The following is an 11,611-nucleotide window of genomic DNA, read 5'->3' on the forward strand; positions in this document are numbered from 1 at the left end:
AGTGGATATCCACTTCGTAAAATATTAAAATTGGACCCCTACTTACTATCATATACAGAAAGGAACTCAAAATGGATAAAAGACTTACATGTAAGAGCTAAAACTATAAAACTCTTAGATTAAAACATTGGCGTAAATCTTTGTGACCTTGGATAAGAAAATAGTTACTTGCATATGACACCAAAAGCATAAGCAATCAAAGAAAAAATAGATAAATTGGACTTAATCAGAATTTAAAACTCTGCTTTTAAGGACACTATCAAGAAAATGAAAAGATAACCTACAGAGTGGGAGAAATTATTTGCAAATTATATATCTGGAAAGGGTCTAACATCCAGAATATAAAACGAATATTACAACTCCACAATAAAAAGACCAATAACCCAATTTTAAAAATGGGCAAAAGGTTTGAAAAGATATTTTTCCAAAGAAGATATACAAGTGGCCAGTAAGCACATGAAAAGGTGTCCGACATCATTTGCCATTAGGAAAATGTTAATCAAAATCACAATGAGATGCCATTTCACATTCACCTAGGCTGTAACAAAAAAGACAACAACACATTTTGGTGAGGAGGTGTAGTGGCATGATGTGCACATTGCTGGTGAGAATATACACTAATGCAGCCACTTTGGAAAACAGTTTGGAAGTTTGTTAAAATGTTAAACATAGATTTACCACATGACCCAGAAATACCACTTCTACGTATATACCCAAGAAAAATAGAAACGTGTCCACACAAAAACTTCTACACAGATGCTTATAGTAGGATTACTACTTATACAGCCTCAAAGCAGAAACAACCCAAATGTCCATCAGCTGATGTATAAATAAAATACAGTATATTCATACAATGAAATATTATTTGGTCATAAAAAGGAATGATCTATTGAAAGAACCCAAAGACATTATGCTAAATGAATGAAACCAACCACAAAAGGCCACATATTATATGATTCCATTTAAATGAAATGTACAGAATAGGCAAATCCATAGGCACAGAAAGTAGATTGGTGGTTGCCAAGGGTTAGGGGAAAGATGGAATGAGGACTGACTGCTAATGAGTATGGATTTTCTTTTTGAGGTGATAAAAATATTATGGAATTAGATGATGATGATGTTTGCACAGCTTTGTAAATATGCTAAAAAACAGTGTAATAGAGGGTGTGGAGAAAAGGGAACACTCTTGCACTGCTGGTGGGAATGTGAATTGGTACAGCCACTATGGAGAACAGTATGGAGGTTCCTTAAAAAACTACAAATAGAACTACCATATGACCCCCCAATCCCACTACTGGGCATATACCCTGAGAAAACCATAATTCAAAAAGGGTCAGGTACCAAAATGTTCATTGCAGCTCTATTTACAATAGCCAGGACATGGAAGCAACCTAAGTGTCCATCAGCAGATGAATGAATAAAGAAGATGTGGCACATATATACAATGGAATATTACTCAGCCATAAAAAGAAATGAAACTGAGTTATTTGTAGTGAGGTGGATGGACCTGGAGTCTGTCATACAGAGTGAAGTAAGTCAGAAGGAGAAAAACAAATACCGTATGCTAACACATATATATGGAAACTAAGAAAAAAAAATGTCATGAAGAGTCTAGGGGTAGGACCGGAATAAAACACAGACCTACTAGAGCATGGACTTGAGGATATGAGGAGGGGGAAGGGTAAGCTGTGACGAAGTGAGAGAGTGGCATGGACATATATACACTACCAAACGTAGGGTGGATAGCTAGTGGGAAGCAGCCGCATAGCACAAGGAGATCAGCTAGGTGGTTTGTGACCAGTTAGAGGGGTGGGATGGGGGGTGGGGAGGGAGATGCAAGAGGGAAGAGATATGGGGACATATGTATAAGTATAAATGATTCACTTTGTTGTAAAGCAGAAACTAACACACCATTGTAAAGCAATTATACTCCAATAAAGATGTTAAAAACAAAACAAAACAAACAAACAAAAACAGTGTAATGTACACTTTAAAGGCGTGAATTTTACAGTACCTGCATTACATCTCATTAAAAAACCTAAGCAGTCTTGGGTCCTCTTCCACTGAATCTGTAGCTAGCCAGGCTGCCTCGGTGCTGCTGGGTCCAAGGAGTGCTAAAGGCCTGTGTTTGAATGAGGGCTTCCTTTTGGAGATAGTAGAGTAATTCAAGGGAGCAGGTGTAAGGGGAAAGATTTTGGGGACTGGTTGGAAGACTGGTACGTGTGTGTGTCCATTCTCTACTTGTCCTTAAAATCATGTCGCGTGCAGAGCCACATTTTCCATCGAAGGCCAAGTAGGGCTGATTGTGGGTGTGAGCACTTATGGGGGGCAGAATCTCCCCAGCAGCAACACTTCCATGGCATTAGGTCACATGTGCTGGGAGAGCAGCATCTTTCTACGCTCTTCCTCCCACCATCCACCTGGGAAACACCCTGGGAGGGACGTTCCTCACCTTTACTTCAGGCATTTCCAGGAGGGGCAGGGCCAGGTGTGTATCCTGGGGGCTTGAGGGCCAGCTAGGGCTGGTAAACTCTGAGTCGTAGAGTTTGTGTCTGCTGGAAAGAGGCTCTGCCAGGAGAGGACTGCTGTGAATGTGAGTGTCAGACATCTCTTTCATGCGGCGGCCACTCATGGATCATGTGACTGGTGAAAGGAAAGGGAAAGAACAGGTGAGTCAGGATGGGGCCTCAGGGACTTGACCAAGGCTGGATGGAGGCCCCAGGAGGACTGAGGTCTGTCCTGACACAAGGGACCTACTCCTCCAGTCTCTTGGGCTACCAGAGGGGCCTGGAGCCTTTCCTCAACCCACATGACCTGTACCTTTCAAAATCCCCCCATTCTTCCAAGTCCAGAAGAAAGTCCATTTCTGCTGTGCAGATTTCCCTGACCACCCAGTTAGACTAGATCTCTTTTCTTTTTTTCTGATCACTAAAATATTTTTTCTCTACCTTTCATATCGTCCATCGTACTCTCTTATTGTGGTAATTAGTTGTACATATATTTTCCCCTTGATACATACATGTGGATCTGGGTCTTCCAACCAAATGGGGGTCTAAGAGAGATTTGTTTTCTTAGTTGCTGTGCAGCTTATATTGCTGACAGTTGGCCTGCAGTGCCCCCTCTCTCCCCTCTGCCCTCAGTGCCTTTTCCAGCTCCTCCCCCCCTTCCCTTCCCCAGGAGCAGTAAGCAGCTCTGGTATGATCTCTTGGAGGCTATGTGCACCTGTCCCTCCATGTGGGGCTCCTTTTCCTTTCACCACTGGGCCAGGGCTTATGCCAGGACTTGGTTTTAGAACAACCTCTGCGCAGCGTCCTTAGTTTCCACTTTAGTCCGGCTGCCCCCTGGTAGTTCTGTACTTCTCCTCTTCCTGTCTCAGCCATTCTTCCTTGGCCTCTTCCAGCTCAATTACATCTTCCTTGACTTTGACTTTATTGCTTCTTTGGGAGGTGGTTTTGGATCTGCACACAGTCTCATCTCAGCATGAGCTAGAGTTTTCCTCGTTGGTCTGTGCTGCCATGGGTTAACCTTCCATCTACATACCTGTAACTCCTAAATTTAAGATTTCCAGCCCAGTTTTGAGCACTAGATTCAGAGATTTAATTTTTTACTTCGCACTTGCATGTGGATGTTCCAGAAGAAGCTTAAACTTAATACACTGAGACAACTGATGGGCCCTCAAAGGGGCCCATCCCAGGAAAAGTCCCCTCCCCCTTCCAAGCTGCTCCTTCAGACAACTCAGGAGTCAAACTTCGTGCTCTCTTCTCTTTCACTCTCCAAATCAAGTAATTCTATCTCTAAGATACACCTTGATGTACAGTATCACCACTTAGTTGTCATTACTTCTTGTCACTTCTCCAAAAACTCAAATGATCACCTCTACCTCTTCTCAGATTTCTCCTCCAGGCCGTGCTCCACAGGCAGTCAGAGTCATCATATTGACCCTCAAGTCTACTCATGTCTGTTTCCTGATTAAATCCCTTCAATGGCTACAGAGGGAAAGCCACATCTTTAACATGGTGCTCAAGGCTTTGCATCACTGAGTTTGTCTATGCTTTAGCCTGCCCTGTGCTTCTCCTGTCCCTCATCTCTGGGCTCCACACTGGCCTCCTTCTAGCACTTTCTACCTCAGGGTCTCTGTAAATGCTGGTCCATCTGCCTGGAAGGCTTGTCCCTCACTCTTTACCTGGGTGACTTCTACTTTTCTCTTTGTGTCAATTACCACCTATCAGTGATGCCTTCCCTGATGGTGTCTCCTGTCACATGTTCTCATGGGACCCAGTAGTTTTCCTTATACTGCTGTATCCCAGCTCCTAGCACAGAGCCTGGCACATAGTAGGTATTCGATAAATAAGTAGTTAAGTGAAGGAGAAGGAGGGAAGGAAGAAAAGGGGGAAGGATGGGTAGAAGGCTACAGGTAACTGCTAGAGTGGGGGAACTTTACAAATCACCGTGGGTCTCAGGTGTTGAATGGTTTAAGAAGGTGTGGGGCTGTCCACCAGCTCTGCACTTTGAGGCAAAAAAACTCTGCTGTGTCTAGCATTTGTTCTCATTCCCAGGAAGAGCTCATTTAAACCATGGGTGATTTTTAGCATGGGTCAGCAAACATCATTCAGATCCAACCAACTCCTCTTTCTCGTTCTGCCATGTCTCTGAAAGAGGGCCTTTCCTCTATTCTGACTTTGCAGGTGGCATTTCAGTGAGTTTCAGACTGCCCTGGAGGGGGCACCCTGGAAAGGTTTAGGAGAGGGAAAGCCCGCAAGCCTGAGAATCTGTCCCTTCCCAATGCACTCTCTCCCTCTGGTGGCCAAGAGGTGATACAGCATCCTGGCCTGTTGGTATGATTCCTTCCAAGTCACCTAGTTGAAAACATGAGGGGCAGTGAGATATCTAGACACACGATCTGCATGACACTATATATCTGAATGAACTAGAAATGTTCTGGAAAAATCGTGTATTAAATTCAGTGGCTGTGAATTACATTAAAAATCCAGTTGAAAAATACAGTTTTTCCCCAAACATATTTCATTGAATCTAAGATGTTATCAACTGTAAGATATATCATTGCTTTGTGTATAACCAAGAAAGAAGAAAATGCTGCCAATTAAAATTGCAGGTTGCACCCTGATTTAAGAAATGTTAAAAATATGAGAAAGATGTATATTATATAATCAAGGAAATATGATAAAAATCATAGTGATGCGGCTCAGGAATACAGGAGTAGGAATTGTTTTCTAACTATGGGACTTCAAACATTTATATATTTTTTTGATGAAAAATGTGTGTATATATTATGAGCCCTGTAAGAACAGGGCCTGTTACTTTGTTGATGTCTGTATTTGCATTGCTCAGCAGAAAGCCTGACGCATAATAAACCCTCAATATATGTTTAATAATTATGGAAAGAATGAATGATTGCACAACAGAAGTACTCTCCAGAGTGTCTCCAAAAAGGCTCCATTTTCTCTTCCTTCGAGTCCCTCCTGTATGCAGGTAATATTCCCAATTACTGATGGAGAAATCAAGGCCCAGGAAAGCAAAACAAGAGCTGTTTCTCACGTGGATGTAACTCTCTCCACTTTCTGAAGCAAACTTGCTGCCTTGTGATGACTACAGGGAGCAGAGACCCAGCAAAGCCACCAGCTTGCTGCAGCGTCAAGATTAGACCCAGTTTCCCACCCTGGGCTCCTTCTATTACTCCAACTGCCTTGCAGGGCACAGCTGGGGGCGGTGGGGGAGGCAGGCAGCCCTCCAGCCCAGGGCCAGGCCCTCAGCCCAGTGTCCTATTTCATAAGCCCACATAACCTCGGCAGGAACAACGTGATTGCATCTCCTCTGGGGAACACAGCGTTCCTTTGCCATGGGAATGTTTATCCTGTTCAAATGGGGGAATTTTGGCTTTGGGGTAGGGGCGAGACGTGCAGCAAAAATGGCCTTGTAAAGAGGTCACTGGAAAGAGCAAAGGCTGTGGAAACTGAGATGCCCAGCTTCACTCTTTTCTCTGCCAGGAGGTGCTGCATGGGCCTCTGTCTCTCCCTCTTTAATGGGTTCTTAGGACAGTGAAACTGCTGACTTGGTTCTTGGCACACAGTAGGTGCTCAGTGATTTTTATTTTCCTCCCTTCGTGTGCTCCCAAATTGAAGGGAAAGATGGCTAAAGCAACCAGATGAAGTGCAAGCTGGCTGGTCTGAAACAGAACGCCTTTCAAAAGTTTCCATAAGGCGTTGGCCACTTGTTAAAACTGGACGGTGAAATCGCTGCCCGAGCCACGTCCCATCAGAAGGCGGCAGCCCTCAGAGCCCATTCCCAGCTCAGTTCTGAGCCAGTCCGTGAAACCTGCTTCCAAGAACACATAATTATCTGCTTGGCGTGAGAACGCTCTCCTTGGCTGCCCGCACCTCCTCTTCTCCCTCAGAAATGTGGACAGAAATGGTTGTTTGGATCAGCCTCCTATCTCTCCAAAAAGCCAGGCCTCAACGTTCCGCAAGGGGGCTCCCCAGACAGACTGGGCCCTCCTTCCTCTTTGTAAGAAGCTCCCTGTTGAATACCTACTGTGTGCCCTTAGGCTACCGCAGAGGGCACGGAGCTGCTGCTCGGGACGGAAGAGAGGCAGGGAGAGAGGCAGCAGACTGTCAGTGTGCAGGGAAAGTGGGGCAGGGTTGGGGGCGACGCAGGGGCTGCTGTCGAAGCACAGGGCAGTTCCCCAACCTCCCTGCCTCAGGGAGACCAGCCCATGCTTTCCTGTTAGAGCTTGGCTGAGTAGGCAACAGGCAGGCGAGCCCTCCAGCCAGGGAAATGCCTAAAAAAATACACACCTGTTTCGTGCCAGGAAATCCCAGTTGTGGGCCTGCTGGAGCCGGAGTCAGCCTGCAACCAAGACGAAGCTGGGTGTTAGAAGCCAGACTGTGAGTTCTCCATCCATATACTTGGACCCCATTTCACCTCCCAACATCAGAAAGCGTGGTTTCCACTCTACTGTACTGATTTTGAAATTCTTCTTCTAGCTCTTTTCTCTAAAAGACTGTTTCCAGTAGCAATGTAAAAACATGCCTCTGGAGAGAAGCTGCACCCTCCCTGGCATATTCCTGCAGCTATGAGAGGAAAGGGCCTGTGATTTAAGGGTTTCTTTTTCCTTTTTTTTTTTTGAGGGGTTTCTTGAGTTTTTGGTGTGAATCAGTTGAAGCTCCCCCTCCCTGTGGCTTGTTGGGTTTAAGTCTGCCAATGACCTTGTCATGGGGGGTGAACCTAAAATGGCCTCATTTGCGTCATCTTTCACCCAACTGAGTTACTGAGGTTGCAGTGTTCTGGAGAAGCGAAAGTGATTAGAAGGTTTTCCAAAATATTTACTGAATTGATTAATTTTGCCCAAGACTTTACAATTGATACAATTATGGAAAGGGAGAGTTTCCATAAATTTCTACAACCGTAGGACGGATAGGGATATCCTTTGCCTCTCTCAGACTTTGAAGATCCATTTTTTAGCGCCTCTGACTGTTGGCTGGGGTCCCACAACCCCATGAGGCAGTCTGCTCTCACTGTGAACAGCTCTGATTACTGGAAACCCTTGGGTCTGTGGAGCTGACATCAAGCCCCTGAGTTTTCCCCATCGCGGGCTCTGGTTTTGTCTATCATGTTGGCACGGGATGCTTGCACTCCCTGTGCCACATAAGAGCACTTCAGAGATTGAGTCCAAACCTTCCTTTCTCTAGGGCAGACCCCTTGAGCTTCCTTTGATTTGGCTCAGCAGACAAGGCCCCCAGACTCTCTGCCGTCTTGCTACCGATTACGGTGACAGCAGGATCGAAGGCAGGGACTTGGCTCTGAAGGACCTTGCTGAGTCAGGCTGGGTCCCTAGGCCAGGGGCTCTGCTGATCTCTCAGCTTGGTGGACAGCTGCTGAAAGGGAGAAATCAGCTGTGCAGGGCTCAGTGGATGCTGGAATGGGGACAGAAGAGGCTCGTGGGCTGGTGGATCATCCCCAGGGAGGCCAGGGAGAGGCCTGGTCAATAGACAGATAGGCCAGGGAAGAGAGGAAGGGGCCTGGCAGGCCACTGGGCCTAGGTGAGAGGTACCTTTCTCAGGGCCAGTTGTATAAGAGGTTGGCCAAGTGCTGCCTCTTGTTAGGCGTGGCTCAGAGCTTTTCTTGGCAGCTCCAGCCCAATGAGTTTGATTTGGGCTCAGAGGAGCCTGACTCACTGGGGCCAGAAGGTCAGGCGGGTGGGATGGGAGTCAGGAGGCAGCAAAACTCCTCTGGACCATCAGCAGACTGTCTGGGGTTAGATGGCTGGTGGCCAGCGTGCCAGGGGCTGTATCTTTCTGGCCTCTTCTTCAGGGCCAGGGCTGGGGCCTGTAGCTGGGAATTTAACCAGGGCCCTCAGCTGAAAGTCTCAGGAGTCTATGTGAGGCGGAGGTAAGAGACCAGACCTTTGATCTCCACCTTAGATACTAGTTTGTGTTTGGAAGGACATTCAGAGGTGCGCACCATACCCTTCTCAGCTGACACTTTTCAAGCGGGATGACCCTTCCACGTGCTATGTACTGAGCCCCTGCCTCACCATCCCAACTGCAGCATTTACCAGGCCGTCCGAGTTCCCTTTGAGGGCCATTGTCTGCTTCAGTCTATTCTCTCCCTCTGGGCCAGGCCCTCCCCTGTCCAGGCCAGCTCACATCCCTTTCCACCTCCCCACTGGTGATAGATATATTATCTTAAAACACTACTTGGTTATGCCACGGCTCAAAAAGCTTCCCAGGTGCTCCAGGTCTGAGTGTCTCATTACCTCCGGATGGGATATGCACAGTGCTCCAGATGCTAATTGTTTTTGGTGGGAAATTGTTGTATATTTAAGCAAACATGGCTTATAAAAGAGTAGCATGCAAACATTTTAATTTTGAAAATAAACATTTCTGGACAGACATTTCGAGTCTGTAGCTGGCTGCTTCGGGCATGTCCCAGACCACCTGGGGACGATGTGTTAAGTGGCTCCATCAGTTGGGGCTAGGTGGGGGAAAAGTTAAGCAGCACTGAAGATGGCAACTGTCCTTGCTCCCCTGTGGCTCTGCCTGAGGGCTGGGCCCCCTGAGCCTGAGCATGTGCCCATGCACACAATCATACACACACTCACACACACATATCTCTTGCACACACACATACACGCGCACACACTATGAACACTACAAATTCTGCGCTGCTTTAAACCTTCACGCGCATAGTATTTCATACTTTACAAAGCACTTTCCTTACTATAACTGCATTTGTCTCCTCCAACGATCCCATGATGTGTGGAGAGAGGTAAGATGGTGTATTCATCTCACTTCACAGGCCCAGGGAAGTGAGGCTAGCTGCCTGAAGTCACATAGGGGTTGACACAGGAACTGGGGCTGACCCTGCCTCCTAATGCTCAGACCTGGGCTCTTTCTGCATCAGTGACACCCTTGCTACGGGTCCTGGACTCCTCCCTGAGGATGACTCTCTCCTCCCATGCATATACCAGGGGCCTGGCTGTATACAGTTTATGTTTTTGGTCTTTGGATGCAGTGTGTACAAACTCACGCCTCCTTTCACGTACTGGACGTAGCTGGGACTTTGCGTGTGTAACCGGGATGGTGTGTAGTCCTGTCTGCCACCGTGGCAGGGAGAGAGTTCTGTACTTGACCTCTCCAAAAGGCTTTGTTTGGCATGTCCATAAGGTCCTTGAGCTACGCCCTTTCTTTTCAACCAAACTTTGATAATTTTTTTCCTGGCACAGATGTTTGCTTTCTGAAAGCGACACTGATTAGAGAGGGGAGTCAGGCTGTCCCTGGGAGGGTGCAGAAACTGGGACAGATCCCATCAGGCGCTGTCCTTGGAGCCTCTTATTCAGCTAAAACAGAGTCAGGTGAATATGGAAGGCCTCTGTGGACAGAGTGGAGGCGTTTAGAATGGCGTGAGGGGTACGGATGGGAGGGGGAGGGGAGGCAGTTAATGGGCCGGTGTTCAACCTCAGGTCATTCTTAAGCACCAGCCAAAGGGGCGACTGGGCTGGATTCTCCCAGTGCAGCATCCCGCCTGCCCCATCCTCCGTGGCTTTAGACAGCGCTTCTCAATGTGCTGTAACGTGCTTAGGAGTTGGCTTTCCCCCAGTCTCCCAGTTTTCAAAACTGGCTTCACATAAGCCATTTTCTGCACATGAGGAACCCAAGCCACTGTTTTCAACTGGTTTTGGTGGGAACTGAGATGGGATGAATCGTTTTCAAAGCACCTCCCCTGTCCCTGCAGCCGGATGTGAATGCTCCTTCCTTTAAACCCTGAGAGCAAAGGTCCTCAACCTTGACAGCACACGGTCATTGTCTCTTTCTAGGGAGCTTTAAAAATGCTGCTGCCTGGCTCCTTCTCCAGAGATTCTGACTTAAGTAGTCTGGGCTGCAGCCTGGGATGGTTAAACGCCCCCCAGGGATGCCGACGCGCAGCACAGATGGAGAAGTGCTGACCTAGGTCTCTAAGTCTGTTCTCGTTTTACACACAGTCTGCCCCCACCTGCTCAAGAAGAGTGATGAGCATCAGCTCCAGTTCTAAACTCAGGAGCTCAGTCCCACCTGCAGAAGCAGAATCTGCATTTGAGCAAGAGCCCCAGGTCTGCTCCTTCAGGTCTGAGTGGCACAGATATAGAGGTCTCAGCTGGTGGCAGAGGTGGGCTGTGGGCATGGCAGGAGAGGGCCTGGAAAAGATCTTCGTTCAATTCAGAACTTTTGCTTCATGGTCAGAGCATTCAGTAAGCAAGCAAAACCAGACAGATTTAAGAACAGCAAAGCAACATCAAAGCAAAAGGTTTATGACTTTAGTTAAATGTCATTACGTCCTCTATCTCCAGATGAAAGGATGTAGCAAACACTCCAGTCTTTTCCAGTGTGTACCTTGGCCTGTAGAAGCTAAGTCCCTGCTTCCCATGCAACCTGCTCAGGGTCATAACAATGGCCTACTTGCAAGGAAGCTAGTTCTAGGGGCTGCACAAGTTCAAAAATAAACATGTATCGCCTGTGGAAATGGAGGCTCATTCAATTGTTGGAATATCGAGATTGAATGCGCACGTTGCCTTGTAAGCCCATACAAGAACGTAAAGAGGAGACACAGACGGGTTGTTGATTTGCCCATCAACAAAGAGAACAGAAGCTTGGACCCACACTGGGGTGAGTGGAAGTTAGGGGGCTTTGGTTGTGGCGGCCTCATGCAGCCTTGCCAGAAGCTTCAGTGGGGATGAACACAGCAGGACGGCACCAGGGAAAACCCTCAGTGATCAAGAGATTAGTGTGTACTCTCAGAGAGGAGAGGACAGAGAGAGCCCCACCTGATGTGGAAAGGGACATTTTGTAGAGGTAGTGAGAGAGAAATACAGTTGGCATTGGAAGAAATGAAGGAAAAAGTGGAAGGATTGGAGAATTCTAGACACAAGAAAGAAGAAGGAGAAGATGAAGAAGCAGAAAAGATGTGACTGAGGAGAGGAAGAAAGGGAAAATGAAGTCACAGCGCAGTAGACGCTGTAGACGCTGACGCACTGGTAGTAAAGGAAAGGGGGCAAAACCAGGCTGAGGAGGAGACGGACGGGGCGGGGCAGGCAGACAGCAGCCCCTGAGCCAGTTGT

The 11,611-nt window shown here is 47.2% G+C and overlaps 1 protein-coding gene across 1 annotated transcript in view; it reads right to left on the reverse strand.

Moving 5' to 3' along the window:
• SLC14A2 (solute carrier family 14 member 2) overlaps positions 1–6,969 on the reverse strand; it is a 61,217-nt gene extending 54,248 nt beyond the window's left edge. Inside the window, exons 1-2 of the mRNA XM_059041022.2 lie at positions 6,813–6,969; positions 2,453–2,643 (exon numbers count right to left, since the gene is read on the reverse strand). Coding sequence (XP_058897005.2) covers positions 2,453–2,632 — 180 coding nt within the window. The 5' untranslated portion in view covers positions 2,633–2,643; positions 6,813–6,969. The remainder of the gene's footprint in view (positions 1–2,452; positions 2,644–6,812) is intronic.
• Positions 6,970–11,611: the final 4,642 nt, after the last annotated feature.

Source organism: Kogia breviceps, chromosome 15, assembly GCF_026419965.1.
Source record: "Kogia breviceps isolate mKogBre1 chromosome 15, mKogBre1 haplotype 1, whole genome shotgun sequence".
Lineage (NCBI taxonomy): Eukaryota > Metazoa > Chordata > Mammalia > Artiodactyla > Physeteridae > Kogia > Kogia breviceps.